This window comes from Cotesia typhae, unplaced genomic scaffold (genome assembly GCF_013202065.1).
Source record: "Cotesia typhae breed Kobodo isofemale line unplaced genomic scaffold, CoteBio_Ctyphae contig_4, whole genome shotgun sequence".
NCBI lineage: Eukaryota > Metazoa > Arthropoda > Insecta > Hymenoptera > Braconidae > Cotesia > Cotesia typhae.
The window spans coordinates 6,175,525-6,197,757 of NW_027423748.1; the positions used below are offsets into that span (position 1 = coordinate 6,175,525).

Below are 22,233 nucleotides of genomic sequence, written 5' to 3' on the forward strand. Positions count from 1 at the left end.
TATCTTTATTGGTGTTGTCAACTTCAAAAACCACGGGTCAGTTTGCGTGTCTACACAACCTAATTGGACGGCATTTTTTTGAATAAATCTTCTGTACTTACTATTTTGTTCATTTTCAGGGATACTTTTTTCTATCAATAAATAACATACAAACAATATAAATAACTTTAATTACTACACTTAAAATGACCATAATTTTTAATTACCTCTGGACTGCATACTTTATAAAAATTAATAATAAAATATTAAATTTACTTATTTTTAAACTTAATCATTAGCAAAAAAGCTTCAGTTTATTTGGTGACATTTTTAGGTTTGACAGATCATTCTTCATTTATTTTTCAACTTAAAAATAGAATTATCTTATTTATTAATTAATTTAGTAATTAAATAAAATGAATAAACAAATTTTTGGTCATTTATTGCAATAAAATTTTATTGATATAAATTCTTGATAAATATTAAGTATTGACAAATAAAAATGTAGTAAACTTATGTATACAATAAAAATGTACGTAGAGTAATGTAATTGATTTTTAGTCCTGTCGTATTATTATTGAAGCCTGAAAATACATTGTATACGTATATAATGATACAGTATAAGTAAAATTAAACTACGTGACACTACAATACTAACATAACTATTCTATAATATCATAACGCTCGATAAATGGACGGAATAATTACGGGCTCGAAATAATTTATCATTAATCTTTATAAATAAATAATAACTAGTCGTAGTGAAATTACTTTATATTTATATTTTTTACTTTCTTTTTATTTTTACTTTTCTCTAATCTATTTTGCTGACAAAATATATAATATTTTTTTTTATATTAAATTTATATAGATATAGATCATTTTTCTTTGTAAAAATTTATTTACAATTATTTTAGGAGGCAACTCATATCACTTAGATTAAAAATTCATTATTTTTTATTTAGAGTTATTTATAATCACACGGAAGGAAAAAAAATTGAAAAATTACATTATAAATAGTAATAAGTGTCCCGTCGTGTTTAAAACTAAAAATTACAGTTCTAAATAACATTTTTCTAAATTCAAACTTTGAATGGTAATTTTCAGAGCTTTCAATGTAAATATTACACTCCACAATGTATTTTTTATAAAATCTGTAATAATTACAATCTGAAACTGTAATTTTTCCAGTTTTCATCACGAAGCGCCTCGTTACATTATATACTGTAATTTTTCTATTTTTTTTTCCGTGCATAAACATTTTAAATTGACATTGATAACAATAATCACACAGCAAAAAATTTTGCATCAATGCGTCAAAAAATTTTTGTGTTAAATATTTAACACTTTCGTTTTAATTTAACACAGTAAATGTTAAATTTAAACATAAAAGTGTTAAATATTTAACACAAAATTTTTTGACGCATAGACGCAAAATTTTTTACTGTGCAAGTGCATTTAAGCGATTTATTCAATTTGCAGGGTAATAAAAATTATGCATGCACAATATAATGTTTTATAATATTTATAATTCAAATTAACATATTACTTATGTTATATTTATTAAAAAATTATGTGTAAATTTTCTTCGTCTATTGCAGAAAATTTATCATTTATATAGATCGTTTTTGTACACGCGATTTCTATTTATTTCAATGTTTTATTTTTGCGATGTGAAAATTACTTGTGAAGTTTTCTTTATTAAGCGTTTTTTTACAAGATAAGCTAATATTCAATAATTGTAGTTAAACTCGCAAAATTTATCAAAAATACACTTCAAACTAATTTGTCTACAATGTATCAATAATTACAAAAGTTATTATCTTATTTTTACAATCTTAAAGCGGGCATTTAACAATTATTTGAATTTTTTTATACAAAAATCTTTACAGTGAAAATTTTAAAATATTTTTGTACAATTTTAAGTTTAATTTTAAAAAATTAAAAAAAAAATTTTTTTTTAAATCGAAAAAATCTATCAAATTATAATTTTGAAGAAACAAAAAAAAATTGTCAAATGAAATCGGATGAAAAATTATAAAAATAAAATCTCAGAAAATGATAATGAGTAGTCTCCTTACATTGACGGTAACGCTTACATTGTAAAAAGCAATTAAAGATGATCAATATTGACAACAGAAGAGGTCTAACTTAAAAATTTAATTACTAAAAAAAAAAAAAAAAAAAAAAAAACAACTTAATTAATGGACGGATTTAACGATAAGCGATAATAATCGAGTTAAAACTTTGAACTTTGGGTTACAGCGTTGTACATTTAAGCTTCTCAATGTTTCATTTATAGCCCGTTAATTGTAGTTCTTAATTAATACAAACGAACACAAAGTTTCCTTCATATTACTTTTATATATATATTAGTTATTGTTTAACTTTAAAATAATTTCAACTTACTTGGACTTATTATATGACACTTGGTATATTTGTCATTAAAACATACTTAACATTCCGTAATAACAGAGTAGAGAATAGTTGCGCGATCAGTAACGGTCTAGTTCGCTCAAGGAGACCTCGTACTGTCGCGAAATAACGGGCTACGAGTACTTCACTGTGACGAAGACTTCAGCGGCGTAAACAGCCGCGTTTATGAATGTAAACACTGATGCGGATATCATCATGTCGTTGTACATTTTACTCGAGTAAATGTTGTTGTTCTGGACGTCGAAGTAAGAACCGACTGCTTTTCTCCAGCTGTGAACCATTACACTTGCTGAGATCAGGTGCATAATAGCTCCCACTACTGAGAACATGATGATCTAAAAAAAAAAAAAAAATTATAGTCATTATTTTGATAATAATAATAATAATTTATATTTTTAGTTTTTATTGGCTGTCTAGTCTAATACAACAATTTTTTCTCTAATTTTTCATAATATTGTTAGCCTGTATTTCCCTCCAGGCATAAATAATTTATCGTCAATGCATACCTAAATTTGTCATTAAAGATAAATTTGACTGAAAAAATAATTCGGACTGCCCAGACCAGGACTCGAACCTAGTAATTGTGGACAGTGTCTTGAATAGTTTCAGGTAGAGCCTTTGACGCGTAACCAAAAGATCCAGGTTCGAGTCCAGGTTAGTTTTTGAAACAGGAAGTTAGAAAATGTAACTAAATTTTTCTTAGATGCGGCTGTATGTAAAAATGAATTTTTTTTCTATTTTTACCAAAGATTTATACTTTATACGGATTGTCCAGTTGATTACAGAAAAAAAAAGCTGGAAAAATGTTGACCCTCCAGGTCATCCCCGAAACTTCCCGCTAAGTACGAGTTCAAAACGCTCGAGAAATGATCTATTCCGAAGTTTTGAGCTCTTCTTCGACAATCTTATCCCAAGACTGGGCCAACTGACTTACAAGCCTGACCCAAAATTTTGCATAGTTAGGCCAGGACTGGGCCCGCCATACCTACATGGGTGTTTCTTTTCGATCATTTTCAAAGTTACCCGGACAAATTCCATCTAACATCGATTTTTTTTTTTTTTTTCAATTAATAACAAGATGAAAAGTCTATTATACAAACAATTTATACTTCACGAGTCACTCGCTTTGTAAACATATGCAATGAACACATTTCAGCCGTCAACTTTATCCGTCATTCATATCATCGTTACTCTACCGTGTAATAATATGATATTAATTAAGAATACTTAATCTTCATGTACTTTTAATTTATAAAAAAAAAACAAATTTTATAAACGTTGAATCAAAAATTCAGTTTATATTTAACCGAAAAATAAAATAAATCATCTAGCGTTTGTGGTGTTTTACCAGCTATTCTACAAAAAAATGATTAAAATAATTGCAATTCAATTTTATTCTAAATTAGTAATTTTTTAAATAGAAATTTTTTTTCATCAAATTTCAATTTTTCAGTAATTTTGATCTGATCATAAATCATCAGTATAATATTAAAAAAAAAATTACGCGTACAATTGAATATAATACCATACAATACAATTGAATATAATACTATAAATAGCGACAATTCCTCCTTAAAACTGGTAATCAAATAAAACTGGTTATCATTTTAATTCTATTATTATAAACCCATAATATAGAAATTAAATTTAAAAATCATCTATTTAGTTACATAAACTCTGTTCAATATCGAATCTAATTGGCAAGCTCATCGCTTGATACGATAGTTAATTACACACGCGAATGCCAGCATAAACTTATGAGTCAGCTGTGCAAATGCTCGCGCGGCGTAGCTGGAGCTATAAAAAAAAAAAAAAAAAAAAAAAAAAAAAAAAGCCTTCTGTAAATCATTATTTGCATTGAAATCGTACAATACTTTTGTCCCCGATTATGTACTAATATAAACACGCAAAGAACCTTTTCAATCAAAGTGTCCCTTCCTACTGTATAAATAACTTTACTGTTACCTAATAAATAATAAATAACAAATTAAAAAAATTACGTAATTAATTATTCTATTGAGAAGATAAATAAATTACCATTCGCTTCGGAATTTTGTCTCCCAGAGCATGCCCGATTATGAAGAGCAGGTTAATAAGCAAATATCCTGCGACAGTCGTATAAATAAGTGCAACATCGTCCAGTTTCGACCGCGGTCTGTTGTACATCCTTTGATGATATGAATTCAGCGGGTCCACGACTAAGCCGATGATAAACACCGCGAGGATCTGAAATTTAATAAATAAATTAAACGTTAATTTCTAACACAACGTGTGTTCTTATATTTTGTATTATTTTACACTAATTGTAAGAAAATATTGAAAAATAGTGAAAGTAACACAAGTTTGTCCGCAAGGTTAAATTACGTCAGGTTTTTAATATTATATTTCAAAGATGATATGTATACAATATTTATATGCGTTAATAATAAAAATATATTTAATATTAAAGGTAGAAGTTGTCAAAATTTTCGTTGTTTTTTTTTTTTTTGATTTTTAAAATGAAGATTTTAATTGTTCGTAAAGATCTTGATAAATTTTTAATATCAAAATTGTTATTTTTTTTTTTTATAATTTTGGTCATTAATTTTTAAACGTCTAAATTATATTCTAAATTTAATACTTTTTAAAGTTTTTCACGTCTTCTGCACAGAAAAAAAAAATTTCTTGAACCAAGAAAATTATAAAGGAGACCGAAGTTATTTTGGAGCAAGAAGAAATTTTCGATCTTCCTTAAGATTTTCTTAATTTAAAAAAATTTACGCTTGATTCAAGACTTTCTTTCTTTTTGTGTGTACCAGCACTTACTTTTTTTAGTCAATCAATTTTTCTAAAAAATTAAGAATCCGCTTGTAGGAAATAAAAAAAATATGATGCATTTTCGACACACATTTTTTAAAAAGAATATTGATGTCTGCTAACCTTAATGCCGTCAATACTTTCACTAAATAGTCCACGGATAATTTTTAAACACAGGTAACTAATTGAATATTGACAAAGAAATAATTTTAACATACGTACGTTAGAAATGTTATTTGAAATCTAATGCCATTTTTTTAGAGTATTGACAATTTCAAAAGAATTATAAATTTTTTCTTTTAAATCAATAAATAAATAAATTACAAAAAAGCGTAGTAAAAAATTTTTAACATTTTTTTGTAATTTATCTAGAAGTAAAACAAAAAATTCACCAAATTTCTATTTTTATTAAAATCATCTCAATTTTTTTTTGTAACTAAACAAATTATTAAAAAATTAATAATTAAGTATTAAAAGATTGTTAAAATTAATTCATATTAATTCCGTTACCAAATTTTAAATTTCAAGTATATATTATGAAAAAGTTAAAAAATATTCAATGAAAATTAAGTTAGCCGAAATTAAAAAATTTTTAGAATTATTTTAATTTAAAAAATACTTACAAAATAATAAAAAAAAATTTTTATCTGTGAAAATATTGAGCGCAATTTGTTAAAAATATATTTTAGTTACACTTTAAGAAATGAAAAAAAATTAAAAATTAAAAACGTCGGCTAAGTTTAATATTTTATTGTAAATATTCAAAGTTATTCAACACGAACCATGTTATTTTTTTTATTTTCTTTCGTGTAAACAAAGTATTAAAAAAAATTGCACATATACTTTCTTTAATTCTCTACACGTGCATTTTAACGTTTATTAAAAAAAAAAAGTAATTATACAAACCACTTCAGTAACTTTAGCCACAACAGTCGTAACATGAAGAGATTTTCTCTCTTTTGCGACAGTTTCAGTAGGTAAAGTTTCGTCAGCCATCCTGACTCTTTTGGGTCTGCCTCTGCCGTCTCCCAGCTTGATAGATTTTTAACAAAACTTTGTTTATCCGAAATTAGCGTCTTTCAAAGACGAGTCTAATCCAAGTAACTTAAATTCTCTTCCTTCGACAAACGTAATTTGAATTTAAATGAAATAAAATCACTTTAGCGATAGAAACAGAACACCTGAAAGATTTCGCAATAGAGTTCAATGGCCTTCAGCAATATAAAATAAATCCAGAAAAAAATAATAATAAATTACGTACTTGAACCTTCAATTATTGTGATATGACAGTCGAGTAGAGGAAACGACAAATTTCATTCACTTTACCGCAATTTTAACTTTTGTTTATCAAAATAAACATAATGAAATTTTTTTTATTTTTTATTTTTTTTTAAATGTTAAAATTTTACTCCAATGTTGTTTTTGGAGTCCAGGGGCTCTAAGTTTTGACTAGAACCAACGCGAAGACAAAGTGGACACTGAATATGAGTAAAGCGGTGGGCACGTAACCGTGTCGCGGTCGCAACTTAAACTGGAACGCGGAGCGTGACACGACAGGCGTCTCGACGTCGACAGGGCACGGCAACTTCTGAAAGGCATTACATGCTACAAACTACATACTACATAGGCTTAGGCGAGTCCCGGTGGCGAGTACATCGTGCGTACGCTAATACTCTACCCGGAGGGGGAAATTGCGCTGTGGAGGTGTACACAATGCTTGTATGTATTCTGAGACACGTCATCCACGGGCATGTGTGAGTGGTAAACACGCCATAGCACCGATGCAACCAACTAGGAAAGAATCGTGCTCTTTACTTACATTAGCTCTGGGTGCGGTCATTCATTCACTTTTTAATGATAAAATATATTGTTTTATTGCCTGCTATTTTAAGGACAATTGATTCTAATTTTCATTATTTTTGATAACTTATTCAAAAAAAATCAACTTCAAAAAATTATCGGTCAAAAATTTTCAACTATACGAACGATTTTTTAATGAAAAAAAAAATTAAAAAAAAAAAAAAAACTATTTTTCATTCATATCAAATATACAAATTTTGATTATAATTCAAATTTTTACTGTAAAAATTATTAAAGTAAATTTTTTTGTTTTATATTGTAAGGATAATTGATTATAATTTTTACTATTTTAAATAATTATTTTTTGGAAAAAAAACATTTTTTTAATTTATCTGTAGGAAACTTTAATTGCTAGAATGATTTTTCAATCAAAATAAAGTATCAAGAGCTTGATAATTTTTCAATTCTTTACAATAAATGAAATTGTTAAAAAAAATGAATTGTTTTGTTACAATTTACTTTAAGGATAATTGATTTTATTTTTTAGAATTTAAAATCATGTTTTCATTAACTTTTGTAAAAAAAAATTGAAAACTTTCATACCTTTAAACACACATTTTTTTATAATTAATTTTGAAAAATTTGTATGATTATACACGAAAAAAAAGGTAACTTGAATCAAGAAAATCAATTTGAGTTTCATTGTCTTGAATTAAGTAAAAGTTATTTAAACCAAGAAAAATTTCTTAGTTTAAGAATTTTTCTACTCAAATCAAGAAGATAAAATTCTACAAAATTATTTACTTGATTCAAGTAATTTTTTTTCTGTGTAGTGATTGATATCAAGCAATCAAAATTTTAATAATTGCTTAATTTTTTGGAAAAATTACTTAACTTTTTACACAATGAATTCTAAAAATATGCTGTATTAAATTTTATTTTTAATTTTTTTACATTAATTGAAAAGTTTTTAAAAATTCAATTTTTCGTTTTTTGATTGAGCTGTTCAGTTACTAAAATTTATCTCAATAAGAATAGTTATTTATTTATATTAATTTATATAAATAAAATATTGATTTATTTATATATCTATTCAATATAATTGAATTTAACAATCCACATCATTAAAATATTCATTATTCAACGCATTAGTTCTCAAGATTCTTAATAACAACAAAAATAAATCCCCTTCCAAAGAGGGTTGGTCTATCCCACATTTATTTACATTTACTTCCGCGTTCAATCATTAAAATAATTTCATAACATTGTACAATCGACCACCTGGCTCTGACTCTTTTTGTTTATATCACAGCCGAGTGCAGTAATGATAGTTACTTGCTACTTCACAATACAAGAATTTGTGCGCAATAAAGGGCATCATTAACCCGAACCAATACTTTTCTAACAATAAACTAAACAATTTCTTAATTACTAATATTATGATCAATTATTGTATTTGATACTTTCATAAATTAAAAATTTTATTTTGATCTTTATGCATAAAAATTTTAGTATTCACTTAAGGTAGTTGTCGTGGTTAAGGTATACGGTCAGAAAATTCTAAATTTTTTTATACTTATTAAAGACATGACGATACAATTACTCTAAAAATTTGAAGTTCTCTGCAGTTCTGTACCAGTCTCTTAGTTATAAAAAAAAAACTAACTGTCAGAAACTTTAAAAAAACAGACAGCCTTTTAATGTATTTGTTATGAGTTTAAAAAAAAAATAAAAAAAAATTTTCGACCGTCTAATTATTTATAAATAACGAATTAAAGTTCAACAATTTATGAAAAAGTATATATCTACGGAGTCGGACAGAAACAATTGTATGGGTTTCGTCTCCACAGGTACAGTCTTGCGTAAAAATTATGGATTACTTAGCTAAAAACTCATATACTTTTGCGGCATGTATAATCTCTAATTTTTTGACAATATTGTACCATGACAGCTACCTTAACACATCAATCTATCGAGAAAAAAAATAATTATAAAGACTAAAAAAATTCTAATAAAAAAAAAATCTTTTATTTTAATTTTAATTTTAATTTCGGATGCGATAGCAAAAATCACAGAGAAACAAGAAATCTGTTTGATAACGGACCAGGACATTCCTCAATGCGAAAGTCTAGTCGCATGGAATATAGAAACCTCCAAGTTGTAGTTTAGCTGTAGATAATTTTATTATTATGCTTATATTTCTATTAATATTAATATAAATATAAATATCAACTTGTTATTATTTGAACGGCAATAGTGCGGTCTGTGGTTATCGATCCATTAAAAATCCAGCGGCAACAAGGACTAACAAACACACTTAAAGTAGTAACAATAATATCAACAATATTTTTTAGTATTTTGTTATAAAGATTGTACGATTGTGGAAACAATAGTTTAGTTGGGTATTGAATGGTTGAGTACATGGCCTAGAAAATAGGGTCGCGTATGTACAGTAAGTACAGTAAGTACAGTAAGTACAGTAAGTACAGTAAGTCGTGGTGTCTATACCTGTAGGTAATAATAATAAGTAAACCATTCTTATGGATTAAACTGTAGGCTGTAGTGTGTATGTGCGATTTAAGTTGCAGTTTGCTCTATCTGGTAATATATCAGTAGTTACTTACATTACATTACCTCGGTACTTTATAGTAGGTTGTTATGTACATAGCATGCAGTGTCTACTTAGTATGTGTGTAGATCTATAGGTAAATACGTAGTTGGCAGTAACGGGTAATTTAAACTGTAGAGCTGCGGAGTGTAGAGGTCGTATAAGCTCCTCTTCAAGGTTCGGTAGGCATCTATGCGCTCTACTCAGAGAAATCGATTTTTCATTAAAGTTATTCATGTTAATTATTGTAAATAAGGTATTGAATGTCTTAGTCGGTGTAATTCATTTTTTTTGTCTTCCTCTTGGGAAATTTAATAAATATCTTTTTATTTCATTTACATTTATAATATTACATTCTAAATTAAGTACGTTGGAAAAAAAAATTGTTGTATGACTTATTATACAAAATTAGAACCCTTTACTATGGTACAATTTTTAGTTTTGGATATTAATCATCAAACATTACAGATTCATGGTTCAGATCTTAGTTTGATAAGTATGCAAGATAAATTATGAAGTTTGTCTACAATTAAACGTAAATTATAACTTCGATAATTAATCACCGATAATTTACGAAATTTTTGGCTAAAAATTTTGAACTTTATGCTGGAATTATCTTCAGGTGACACCAAAAAATTGAAAAATTGAATATATTGTTATATTCTTGCACAGAAAAAAAAACTTTTTACTCCAAGAAAATTTTAAGGAAGACAAAAGTTATTTTTAAGCAAGAAGAAATTTTCTTGGCTCAAGAAACTTTGACTTCATTCAAGAAATTTTCAATCTTCCTTAATATTTTCTGGAGCTAAGAAAATTTTCCCTCCAGTCAAAAAATTTTTTTCTGTAATTTTTATTTATTTATTTAGTGAATATAAATGAATAAAATTTAACTGAGTAAATAAATTTTTGTTTACTTTATTTTTATAAGTCAGCAAAAGAATTTTTTTTTAATTAAAAATTAAATGAGTCATTCATTTTTTTATTTCCAAGCTGTTTTAAATTCTCATTTAAAATAAAATTTTTAAATCACAAATATTAACAAAAAAAAAAAAAATAGACTTGAAAAGAAATTTTTCAATGTTTGTTTTTTAAACAAATAAATAATATTGTTTTTTTAATTTGCACTCAAAAGTAACATAAAAAACTGTTTACTTTTTGGTAAATTTTATTTAGCAAGAAATCAAAAATTAATAATTATCAATTTAAATTCAACAAAATATTACCAAAAAAATTCTTTCAAATTTCGACATAAAAATTTTCTAGATACCTAAAATTTGTCTGCTAATTTTAATATTAAAAAAAAATTTTTTTTGTTGGCGAATTTCTTCACAAATTTTGTCTATAATTTTTCAAAGTAATATGAACAAAAATTTTCCCACGCATGTACTTCCAAATGTTGACCAAAAACAATTACTTAACGAAGCATACTTATGTTTCAGTAATTTTAATGAAATTAACAAAAGGATAAATTGAATTATAGTTGTAATGATAAATTATAATTAATATGGACACGGTTTAATGATTAATACACTTTCCATTAACTAACGTGTTTACTGAGACTTGAGACGTAAATTAAGGCTTATATTAATATAAGTTGGTGAGCAATCGCTTTACTTGTGACGGTATATTTGACTGGGCAAGTATCCGGTGAGCGTGGGTGAGCAGAGGATGATCCGAGAGAGTAGTGTTGGTGGATGACCAAGATCATAAGGTCGCACAGATCAATTGGTTATATCTTCGTTACTCATATGGTATTATTTTATCTTATACATCGTACATCTTATATCTAACACATTTATATCTACTTTTTTTATATCTATTACATTTATTAATGTTAGTGACGTTTGCCTAGATGCAGGTCTTGATATACATATTTATACTAAAAATACTGGGACGGTAACTGCTGTTGCTTCGTGAGTCTTAACGTCTTTTTCAATGTCAAATTAAAATAATTAAATAGAAAAATAAAAATTTTATTACGGGTTAATTTGATGATTAGGACTTGGCTATATTTCTTCTTCCAGCGTTGCGCTGATGTAAATTTCACGTCCACAAATTATTAATTGTACCAGTGAAGCTATGAAGTTGAAGAGAGATAATACTGCCAATACGAAATATTCAAATCTGAAAATTAAATAGATATAAATTGATAAATTATTATAGTTTTTTATTTTTAAATAGAGCGTGTGGGTTTTACTGCAATTGCTAAATACACGAGATTTAATAGGCCGCTTTGAAGTATAGCTAAGATTCTTATTTTTTTTATAATTAGTCTTTACATTTATATTTTTTTAATTTTATTTGAAAATATAGCGACAGCAAATTTTTATATTTTTTTTTAATACAAATTTTTGGTACAAAAAATGAAAACTAAATTTACTTGCAAACAAATTGGAATAAAAATCGACTATATTGATTGTAAAAAATTGATACACAGTAAAAAATTTTTAACACTAAATCTTTTGACGCAATGACGCAAAATTTTTTACTGTATAGCTTTTGTAAAAAATGTTTTTAATTCAACTTAATTTAGTTTTTTTTTTTTATGTAAAAATTTAATTTTTCTTTTAATCTAAAAAAAAAAAAAAATTGATTAAGTTATCATTAAATTGTAAATCTTTAAAAAAAAATTTCTTAAATTGTGTACCCAAAGAAAAATACAGTACAAAAATATTTTTAAAATAAGATCGTTGAATTTAGCTACCTTAAAAAAAATTTTTTATTTTAATTTGAAAAAAATTTTTGTAAGAAGAAAGAAAAACAAATTAAGATAACTTAAATTTAGACAGTGCTGGGACTAGAACCCGGGCCGTTCAGGTACATAACATGCAATTTTTGTCAATTACAATTACAAAAAAAAAAAAACAGTGATAAATTTAAAATTTAAAAATAACATTTTCTAACAAACAAATTTTAACTATAACTACCGTAAAAATGAGAAAGTAATCACTAAAAATATTTCATGTGGGTCGGAAGGAAATCTAAATCTATTACTGCGCATTAGACACGCCGTCAAATTTTAGGGGACATTACTGCGCACTTCGGAAACGGAAGTTAAAAAAACCCCGGTAGCTTGAACAATTTTTTTTTTTATTTAAGTTAAGTTAATTATAAGTCTCTTAAGAATCTTATTAATGAAATATGTCTTGTTTTTAAATTTTGAATAATTTAACATTAATTTACACGGTAGTTTAATTTTTTGTAAGCTGTCATAAATTTAAAAATAAATAAATGAATCAATTGTTAAAATACGACGGTTATAAGTATTAATTTCGTTGTCTTAATAAATTTGGCCTTGCGTAAAATATGAAGATAATTTTTTAATTTGTAGAAGTCAATTATTTCTTTTCTTCACACCAAACTCTAATTTCATTAACAGACAAAAGAAAAAAAGGTTAAATTTCCAAATTGAACTGTACTAATTACGGATTAGCTTTCTTGACGAAGCCATGGATCAGGGTCAAAAAATTAGAAAGTATATGGTTAGATTAAAGGATAAATTATCTATATTATTATGAGAATAAGCGAAATTTTGTGGCCAGTGTATTTATATGATAAAATGAGTTTTTGTAGTTAAATTTAGTGTCATTTCAAAGGTCTTGATTCGAATTTGTGCCTTTTCAAGGTTTCATACCATTCGCACCGATAGTCAATTTATTATGATAAGTATTTAGGCTGCATTCGAAAATGCTCTATCTCTAGATACATAATTAAGGTATGACCTTGTATGTTGTGAACTATTGACACTTTTACAGATATAAGCTCATTCCGATGTTACACTTATCAAGAGCTTTTATTCGAGTACCCACATGCATTTTGACATATTTTTCATATATTTATATATATATAATATATAATATATATAAATATATGAAAAATTGATGTGGGTACTCAAATGAAAGCTTTTGATGAGTGTAACATCAGAATGAGCTTATATCTTTAAAAACGTCAATAGTTAAAAAAGTACAGAGCAATTTAACAAAAGTCATTATTTAATAAAGCAAAATTTTATTTAATTATATTTCACAAGTCACGGCAGTCACATAGTGACTGCAAGATTGCTAGTAGAAATTAAATAAAATTAAATGTAAGAAAAATTCTTACTCGACTTAGTTTTCATTTTAATTATTCAGATTTTCGGATGAATCATTACATTTGATTTAATTATATTCAATCGACTCATACTAATTACCGACGACAATGTTTCTATGTATTATGAGTAATACCCACATTCAAGAAGAATAAGTATGAAGTAAAATAAGAAATTAATGAATAAATGTTACCCATAGTGATGAGCATAATCCGTGCCCCTCATTTTAACAAACAGAAGACTCCAGTCTGATATTATATAAGCAATAAAAAATAAATTTATGAATAGAGCTAACGCCGAAAATGATGTGTCCTGTTGCAACATTAAAAGTTGATTAAAATTATTTTATTAGAATTTAAAATTTTTAAAAAATACTTACGACCATTAAATGAAATTCTTGGCGCAAGTAATTCGATAAAAAACCAACGACATTAATTATTAAATAACCGGGTATGAATGCAGGAAATAAAATTGATGTTGCGCAGCAAGAAATAAATGTTGGTGGTAGTATTATTAAAGTTAACGTACCTGCAAGGCAGAAAATCTAAAAGAATTATATTTAAAGACTAAATAATAATAGTAATAAGAATAAATTATATTTATTATGATTAACAAACTTACTGCGCCACAAAGTTTGCATGTTATCAAAATATTAATACTCCGATCTTCCAAAGGCTGATTAACAGTCGCTTGTACAATCGACACAAAGTCATGCATTTTTTTAAATTAGAAATTTTGACACTTCTTGAAGGTTGGAATTATTTATTAAGTAAACAAGTTTTTACATATATTTATCACAAACAAATGAATCTTTAACACTTACTGAGTTAATAAATTATTAATTAGTAAGTGGAAAAAAATAGTACTTGATAAATGCAGAATTTGTAATCACCATTGATTGTTTTCGATGTAGATCATCAGTGATACGTGTCCTAGCATATACAAAGCAATGACTGAAAAAATAGTTAATTAAATAAATTATAAAAAAAAAAATAATAATCAATACTTGGAGTTATTTGGTGCGAATTTTTGATTAATATATTTTACAATTGTACAAATAAGTCTTCAGTGAATGAAAATTAAAAAATTAGCTCTTCGCGCTCAAAAATATTATTTATGTGTTTTTTTTTTGAGCTCGTCGAGTTCAAAAGTCTCATAGAAGTTTAACAAAATACTTTTCTTTGAATTTTCAAACTGCAATTACTCTTGAATGAATAAAATCGATTTTCACACGGTTAGTAGCATTAGACGCAGTTTTTAAATCCTACGATTTACTTTTAAATACAAATTTATCAGGTCAGAAATTCCGGTGTAATCAAGTTTATTTTGTTTATGAGTGTTGAAGTGTGAAGCGATTTTTGATATAAATTTCAACTTATTCAAAGGTTAAACATTTTCAAAGTGAACCATTAATCCATCTTCTTATAATATTTGCATTTTCCAAAATTTGCTTTTTTTTTTTATCGAACTTACGAATTAATTTCCCACAAACTACTTTTAATTGAATATTGACTGTACAATGAACAATTAAAATCTATAAATATTATTAATATTGAATCACAACAAGTTTGAAAATTACAACAAGTTTTTAACCGTGTACAAACGATCATATTTAAAAACAATAAAACGTAAAAATATTAAAAACATTTAAAGTTTTTTGATAATTTTATTTTTTTCAAAATAATCTATTCCATGACGAATTTGAGATAATAATCATAAAAATAAAAAAGAAATACACTTTTTAGTTAGTTTTTAGGCTTTCAATTTTAACACAAATTTTTTCAACCAAAAATTGATAACAAAATATGACCACAAAAGTCTTTACTTTTAAATCTTTTTTCAAAAAAAATTTTTTTTACTGAATAATTTACATTTTTTCAAAATTATTCTCCTATCAATGAAATTCACTGTGATAAAATTTGAATAATTGAACGATGAAGATTGTAAAATCGTGACTCGCACCAAGTAACTCTTATTATCACCCCTAAACTGAATAATAATTATTCTCTAACCGGTAAATATAGTCGATAAATACAACTGATTCGGTCCATTAGCAGCGTCTTCTGGATCAAGAGCAATCTCCTGAACAATACCACCAATAGCTCCAATGAAATATATTGGCACACCGACAGCCGTAAAATAAAAATCGAAAATCTCAGAATTTTCATGAAACACATAGCACATAATGATGACCATTGTTATTAACAAATAAGTTGTTGAACCAATGCAGTAGACTATCCAGAGCCAGGTCGGAATCTCAAAACTATAGTACTGACTCATTATACAGAAACTTACGCATACCATAACCTGAATGTCGAATCATTTAACCTCGTTAATGTTCAGTTACATTTATTAGTTTCTTGACTTGAGTAGATCTATATAATAATGCACTAATTCTGCAGAAACTATTTTACGGCTTACCCTTACCCATTGAACTATTTTTACCCGTATGGGATGTTCTGTCGTTAATTTTATCAAAAATCCTTTGGTGTCATATCTGCACATGTTTTTATTATTTTTACTGTCACTTTTATAAAAATAAATTATTTAATTTATAAGAACAAAAACAAAAGAATTTTTTGACAAAATTAAATTCTTGTTCGATAATTTATGGTCATGGAAAATTAAAAATTTTTTCTCCAAAATTTGACAAAAATTTTGATTAATTTTTTTTTTTAATTTAAAGATCGCGTGTTAACAAAAAAATTTCTAAAAAATGATTTTAGTTTTTTTTTACGGTTTAAAAAAATTTTTATAAAAGAAAAAAATTTTTTACATTATTTGCATACAAAATTTATATAAATAATTACTACTCTTATTTATCAGTACAAAAATTTGTCATACTTTCAGTTAATAATAATAATTTTACATTTTAATAGGTCTTTTGTACCACAAAATGAAAATTATAAATACGAAAAAAAAGAATAATAATCTGTAGATTGCATTAACTGATTAATCTTAATTATATTCACTCTGAGCGAATTCGTAGAAACTCAATAAAGTATCGAGTAGATACGCTGCTCCTTCCAAAACACAAAGCGAGCCCACGGCTAGACCAATCTAAAAAAAAAAATCAAGGAGAAATAATTTGCATGACAATAATTTAGAAGCTTGTCAGTAGAGTTAAAAATTTTAATCCTACTTGTCTCTCTGTTGCGACGTGGATATACTTGTGTTCCGATTGATAACCGTGCCAATAATGTAGAGCTGTTCCTCCTACGGCAAGGAACATGAACATTCCTACGATATTCATAATTATTTCCTGAAAATATATATAATTAATTAACAATTAATTAAATGTAAAGTAAATTTTTTGTTTTTTTATAACAAAAATTAAAATATTGAAAAATATTTTGAGTAGAACAAAAATTGTTACTTTAGTTGTTTTGTGAAATTAAACCAATCAATTAGGTTCAAAAAATAATTTGATGGATTATTTTTTGATTGATCCGTAAAAAAAATATGGAAGTATAAAATAGGTGGTAAATTTAATATAAAAAATTTAATTAATTGAATATGTGATGAAAAAAAGTGACGAGCTCTTAAAATTTATAACTTTTAATTTTTTAACCCAAAAAAATTAATTACATAAATTTTTCTATTCGATTTAAAAAAAATACAATTTTTAAAAATGATTTTAGCTCTAGATTTTTTCTCTTGAAAAAAAAAATTAAATTTTTTATCAATATAGAAAATTAAATTTTCTATGAAAATTTCGAGTAAAAAATAAATAAATAATTACGTTAGATAATTTATACCCAGTAACTTTTTTTTATAAATTTGAACAAAAAATTGCAAATTGATCAATTTTTTATTACGAAGAAAGTTTTCATTTTTTTCAAAGAAACTTTGAGATATTTTTATTATAATTACCAAAATTTATGATTAATATTCTATATAATAATAAACTTACAACAAGACTTTTTTTATGCTCCGTACTACCAAAACAATAAGTCATCAATACAACGCTGGTGTAAATGAAAAAACCAACAAAGACACCGGAAGCAACGATTTCTGCGTCGGGGCTCTTGTCCTCGTTTAGGTTCCACGTTCCACCCACACCTAGAAATTCTCCTCCATATCCCGTTCGATACAAGATGAGAATAATTAAGTTCATTACCTGCAATAATTTCATTCAATTATACTATATCGGTAATGATTAATAAAAATAATAAAATTTGAATAAAAAATATTGACAAATTAACACTAGAATAGGAAGTCCATGCTCTATCTATGCATGTGTCACCGAAAATTATCTCTTTACAAATACTCGTTATCTTACGCTCTGATACGCTGTAATAAGTGATTCAGGAATTCTTTTCTTTGCGTTATTGCAAAATATTTTTTAAGTATTATTAATAAACTTTGAGGAATTTTCGCAACAACTAAAAATTATCTGAGTTGTATGGATATTTGAAACTGCTGACATCGGTCGCGATAAAACGCACTAAATAAAATTTCTGATTATTTGTTAATAAATAAAGGTTATTGAACTAGATTCTCACCAATTTAAGCACTTTTATACTGATACTGCCTACCGACACTACGGAAACCATGGTGATATTTAAATGTAATTATTAATTATTAAATATCAATGTAATATAAATTGAAAATTTTTAGACGAGTGTCTTGATCTTTAGTTACCGATTAACTGAAATGAATCAACGGAGATGATAATAACTTCTACAATGAACCAAGCCCTTTCTTATCTTATCAGATAACAGGTTAAAGCGAGAAAATAAATCCCGAAGAGTATAAAAACAGAGCATCTGTTCCACTTACGTTACTCTTTATTTTTTATTTATGTTTAGTACTTATGATTCAATTATCGTCATTAGAAACTATCATAATCATACATTAATTTTTAATGAATGATACCGTTAATTGAATGTAAGCAATTATTTCATTTATTTTATTAATGACTTGCAATATATTTCTTTAGTTGATAAAAATATGACTGTCTCATTTAAAAAATGACATTTAGTAGAATTTTATGAATTAATATTTTAAAAAATAGATTTTACTCTGAATTGAGTAATAATTTGGATTGATTTATATGAAAAAGAAATATTAATAAAAAATCTTTTAAGAAAAAAACTTTTAAGTAATGTAAAATGCAAAAACAATTAAAAAAACCAAATTTCAATTTTATTGTTTAGTACTTTTTCGTGTGGAAAAAAAATTTTTTTGATTGAGAAAAAAACAATTCTAAATAGACAATATAAATTTTCCTCTAAAATTATTTTTTTCCAAATTAAGAAAAATTTTTTTCAACAAAAACTTACTGTGAGAAAAATTTTTATTTCTTCAGCTGAGAAATAAAACTGTCGAAAATTTTTAACAAATTAATTTCTTACGACAACATTGCTCACTTTTTTAAAAAGAAATTTTTTCTCTCAATGTAATATTTTTAACACGCTTTTATTAACTTCACCTGTATGTTTGTATGTTTGTATGTTTGTATGTAACTCTCCTTTGCATAAAGAGACTACCATAATGATATTATTTAAATTTTGATTATTATCAACCTAGAACCCAGGTGATGACCTTTCTAGTCATCCTCTGATGACCATCCCGAAGTTATATCTCGAAACCAGGTGTTTTCCTCCGTAGGTTTTCATCGGGAATGGCACAGATAAACCCGTACATCAACCCGGAATCCTCTGATGACCATCCCGAAGTTATATCTCGAAGCTATTTGTAATCTTTCTAGATCATTCCAGAAATTTCTAGACTTTTCGGGAACATTCCATACCGATTTCAGCCGTTGCACACGATTTGGAATCTTTCTAGATCATTCCAGAAATTTGATTGCTCCAAGTTGACGGGTAAAACCCTATGTAACAGCGAAGCATTAGATGAAATGGAACGACTAAGAAATAATTCATAATAAATATAGTTTAAAAAAACTAAAAAAACACGCTTTTAAAGAATATTTTGAACTAAAAAGTTAAAAATAAATATAGTTAAAAAAAACTAAAGAACACGCTTTTATAAATAATATCGAACTAAAAAGTGGAAAATAATTTTAAAAATAAACTCAAAAAAGTAGTATATAAAAAATACTAGCAGAACTGAGAGAAAAGCGTGGGGCGCTCGATATATGAAAATTATGGCACAAGGCGCCCCACGCTTTTCTCTCAGTTCTGCTAGTATTTTTTATATACTACTTTTTGGAGTTTATTTTTAAAATTATTTTCCACTTTTTATTTTCCACTTTTTAGTTCGATATTATTTATAAAAGCGTGTTCTTTAGTTTTTTTTAACTATATTTATTTAATATTCAAACAAACTATATTGATCGATGAAAAAACTTTTAGAATCATGGAAAGAAGATTTACCGGCATCCGAGGTGAGTCCCGGGAGCCATAAGGGCGTATAAAAAAAATTTTTTTTCGGGAATTAACGTATTTTTGTATGAAACGTGTAGAAAAGCGAAAAAAAAATTTTTTTTCAAACTAAAAATTTTTTTAGACAAAAAAAAACAATTTTTATTATACGCCCTTATGGCATCTGTAACGCGATATGTTCACCCGCAAATAAATTTAACAGTAGATCTAATCAAATTCGATATATTTTATAAATTCAAATGAATGTTTCAGGAGCTGGGTCTCGACATAAAAGATGACCAAATATCAGAAATGGAAGCTTGTGTAGACAAGATAGATTTTCTTGCAGCTGCAAAGGAAGAAAAGGCTACAAGACACGATGTAATGGCTCATGTACACGTGCTCGGTGAACAATGCCCCAAAGCTGCTCCGATTATTCATCTTGGAACTACCAGTTGTTACGTCGGTGATAATACCGTAAGTCATGAATAATTTCTCATGCCTTTAATTTTTAAAGTACTTTTTTAATAAAAACTTTGTTAAACTTTTCAGGATCTTATTCAACTCAAAGAAGGATTCAATATCTTGTTACCAAAGCTTGGCGGTGTAATCAAGCGACTCGCCAGATTCGCTGAAGAATACAAAGATCTCCCGACTCTGGCATTTACCCATCTTCAGCCGGCTCAATTGACGACCGTCGGCAAAAGAGCAACGCTCTGGCTGTATGATTTACTCGCAGATGAGTACGATCTTCGAGAGGCCCGTGACAGATTGAAATTCCGCGGAGTTAAAGGAACAACCGGGACGCAAGCTTCGTTTCTTCAGCTATTTAATGGTAATTATAATTATAATTACTAACTTGATGTTAAAAAATAAATTTTTCACTCTACCGCTTTCTATTTAGCAATTTACACTGCAGAGTTAATTGTCATGTGATAAATTTAACTGAGTACTGACCAAGTGACACTTGTTAGAGACATATATTTTAAATATAATGAAAAAAGTTTCAATTTAATAAAAATAAAAATTTATTTTGTTTAAAATTAATTTATTTATTTAATTTTCTAGGTGATTCGACAAAAGTTAAACAGCTTGACGCATTGGTTACTCAAATGGCTGGATTTTACGAATACTATTCCGTTACTGGTCAAACCTACAGCAGAAAAGTTGACGTCAAATGCGTGGGCGTACTGGCATCTCTTGGTGCTACTATTCATAAAGTAATATATATTTTTTTAAATAATTAAGTTGAATAATCAAATGTTTTTTCATACCTCAGAATTTTTCGGATCATGTGTTGAATATTAAATCTTTGAATTAATTTATTAAAAATCAAAAAATTAGGATAATTATTGTAGATTAATCTTTTCAAAGTTCGAAAATTTCAATCTTCTAATCAATAGTAATATTTTTTTTCTATTATTTAAAGTTTCTCGAATTTACACTCTGTTCAAAATTTTCATAAATTTATTAACTTTTTAGTATAAACATACAAACATATTTTAAAATTAAATATCGAGTCTACGACACAAATTAATAATTTATGCATGGTAAAATTATGATATTACCTTGTAAGTTTTAAATCAATTTATTAAATTTAATCTTCGTATGAATATGCCTAAAAAATTAGCTTATTATTTATTTAACAACATAATGGTAAAATTACAAGACAAAAATCCGTACCACTTGAATGATGCAAATAGATTTCATACTAGCTGTGCCATCTCTCTATACCTCTATGTGTAAAAGATACAATTTCGAAAATTAATTACTTAAAAACGGTGTGGTGAATTGATCTGAAATTTTGATGGGGAATTATTTTATCTTTCAATAAAAAAAATGTCATAATCTTCTTGAAATATGCCTTGCAAAATATCTCCGGACAAAATATTTTTAATAATTAAATTGACAACACACAAGCTTGTTACCGTGTTGTTCCTTTTTATGGATTTTGTGGCAACAGCTGCCCAATTTCAAAACACAATAACTGATAATTTGAAGATTTTTAAAAATTTTTCTTGTTAAAAAAAAAGTTTGCGGGCCAAACTGATAAAAAATTTGATTTATGAATAAAAAATACTTAAATATAAATATATTTAAGAAAAATTACTTGAAATTAAGGTTTAAAAGTTGTCAGAAATGTAGCAATACTGAAAAAAAATCAAATCTAAAAATTTCGCAGCTACTGTGTTTTA

The 22,233-nt window shown here is 26.4% G+C and overlaps 4 protein-coding genes across 7 annotated transcripts in view; 1 reads left to right on the forward strand and 3 right to left on the reverse strand.

The window, feature by feature from the left end:
* Adsl (adenylosuccinate lyase) overlaps positions 1-22,233 on the forward strand; it is a 38,230-nt gene that overhangs the window by 13,407 nt on the left and 2,590 nt on the right. For 2 of the 3 annotated variants that reach the window (XM_074242778.1, XM_074242780.1), the window contains 3 exons: positions 20,312-20,515; positions 20,591-20,873; positions 21,107-21,258. In XM_074242778.1, the coding sequence (XP_074098879.1) occupies positions 20,312-20,515; positions 20,591-20,873; positions 21,107-21,258 (639 nt within the window). Of the gene's footprint in view, positions 1-19,998; positions 20,062-20,311; positions 20,516-20,590; positions 20,874-21,106; positions 21,259-22,233 lie in introns of those variants that run through there. The other variant, XM_074242781.1, reaches the window with a different exon arrangement.
* LOC141527360 (uncharacterized) lies at positions 409-6,806 on the reverse strand. Its single transcript, XM_074242786.1, has 5 exons — positions 6,473-6,806; positions 6,118-6,392; positions 4,453-4,641; positions 2,389-2,750; positions 409-563 (listed from the first exon to the last, which is right to left on the reverse strand). The coding sequence occupies exons 2-4, from the start codon at positions 6,205-6,207 to the stop codon at positions 2,529-2,531; spliced, it is 501 nt and encodes a 166-aa protein (XP_074098887.1). The 5' UTR covers positions 6,208-6,392; positions 6,473-6,806; the 3' UTR covers positions 409-563; positions 2,389-2,528.
* LOC141527106 (uncharacterized) lies at positions 10,757-16,292 on the reverse strand. 2 transcript variants are annotated; one of them, XM_074242403.1, is made up of 5 exons: positions 15,722-16,292; positions 14,331-14,662; positions 14,089-14,253; positions 13,903-14,021; positions 10,757-11,743 (listed from the first exon to the last, which is right to left on the reverse strand). In XM_074242403.1, exons 2-5 carry the CDS (start codon positions 14,424-14,426, stop codon positions 11,626-11,628), a joined length of 498 nt encoding a protein of 165 aa, XP_074098504.1. In that variant the 5' UTR covers positions 14,427-14,662; positions 15,722-16,292; the 3' UTR covers positions 10,757-11,625. The 2 variants fall into 2 exon arrangements, with proteins under 2 accessions (XP_074098504.1, XP_074098505.1); XM_074242404.1 differs by lacking the exon at positions 15,722-16,292 and having other exon boundaries at positions 14,089-14,237; positions 14,331-14,437.
* Positions 16,506-18,369, reverse strand: Ssk (smooth septate junction protein snakeskin). Its single transcript, XM_074242405.1, has 4 exons — positions 18,215-18,369; positions 17,623-17,829; positions 16,852-16,971; positions 16,506-16,769 (listed from the first exon to the last, which is right to left on the reverse strand). Exons 1-4 carry the CDS (start codon positions 18,263-18,265, stop codon positions 16,668-16,670), a joined length of 480 nt encoding a protein of 159 aa, XP_074098506.1. The 5' UTR covers positions 18,266-18,369; the 3' UTR covers positions 16,506-16,667.

What these genes read in the sequence shown, in the direction of transcription:
- LOC141527360 (XM_074242786.1), bottom strand. Translation starts at nt 6,207, where the DNA reads ATGGCTGACGAAACTTTACCTACTGAAACTGTCGCAAAAGAGAGAAAA. An exon ending in TGGCTAAAGTTACTGAAGTG is followed by an intron (nt 4,642 to 6,117) that starts GTTTGTATAATT and finishes ATTAAATTTCAG; the next exon opens with ATCCTCGCGGTGTTTATCAT. An exon ending in ACAAAATTCCGAAGCGAATG is followed by an intron (nt 2,751 to 4,452) that starts GTAATTTATTTA and finishes TTTTTTTTTTAG; the next exon opens with ATCATCATGTTCTCAGTAGT.
- LOC141527106 (XM_074242403.1), bottom strand. Translation starts at nt 14,426, where the DNA reads ATGCATGACTTTGTGTCGATTGTACAAGCGACTGTTAATCAGCCTTTG. An exon ending in CATGCAAACTTTGTGGCGCA is followed by an intron (nt 14,254 to 14,330) that starts GTAAGTTTGTTA and finishes TAATTCTTTTAG; the next exon opens with ATTTTCTGCCTTGCAGGTAC. An exon ending in AAGAATTTCATTTAATGGTC is followed by an intron (nt 14,022 to 14,088) that starts GTAAGTATTTTT and finishes ATGTTGCAACAG; the next exon opens with GACACATCATTTTCGGCGTT.
- Ssk (XM_074242405.1), bottom strand. Translation starts at nt 18,265, where the DNA reads ATGGTTTCCGTAGTGTCGGTAGGCAGTATCAGTATAAAAGTGCTTAAA. An exon ending in AGCATAAAAAAAGTCTTGTT is followed by an intron (nt 16,972 to 17,622) that starts GTAAGTTTATTA and finishes ATATATTTTCAG; the next exon opens with GAAATAATTATGAATATCGT. An exon ending in ACGTCGCAACAGAGAGACAA is followed by an intron (nt 16,770 to 16,851) that starts GTAGGATTAAAA and finishes TTTTTTTTTTAG; the next exon opens with ATTGGTCTAGCCGTGGGCTC.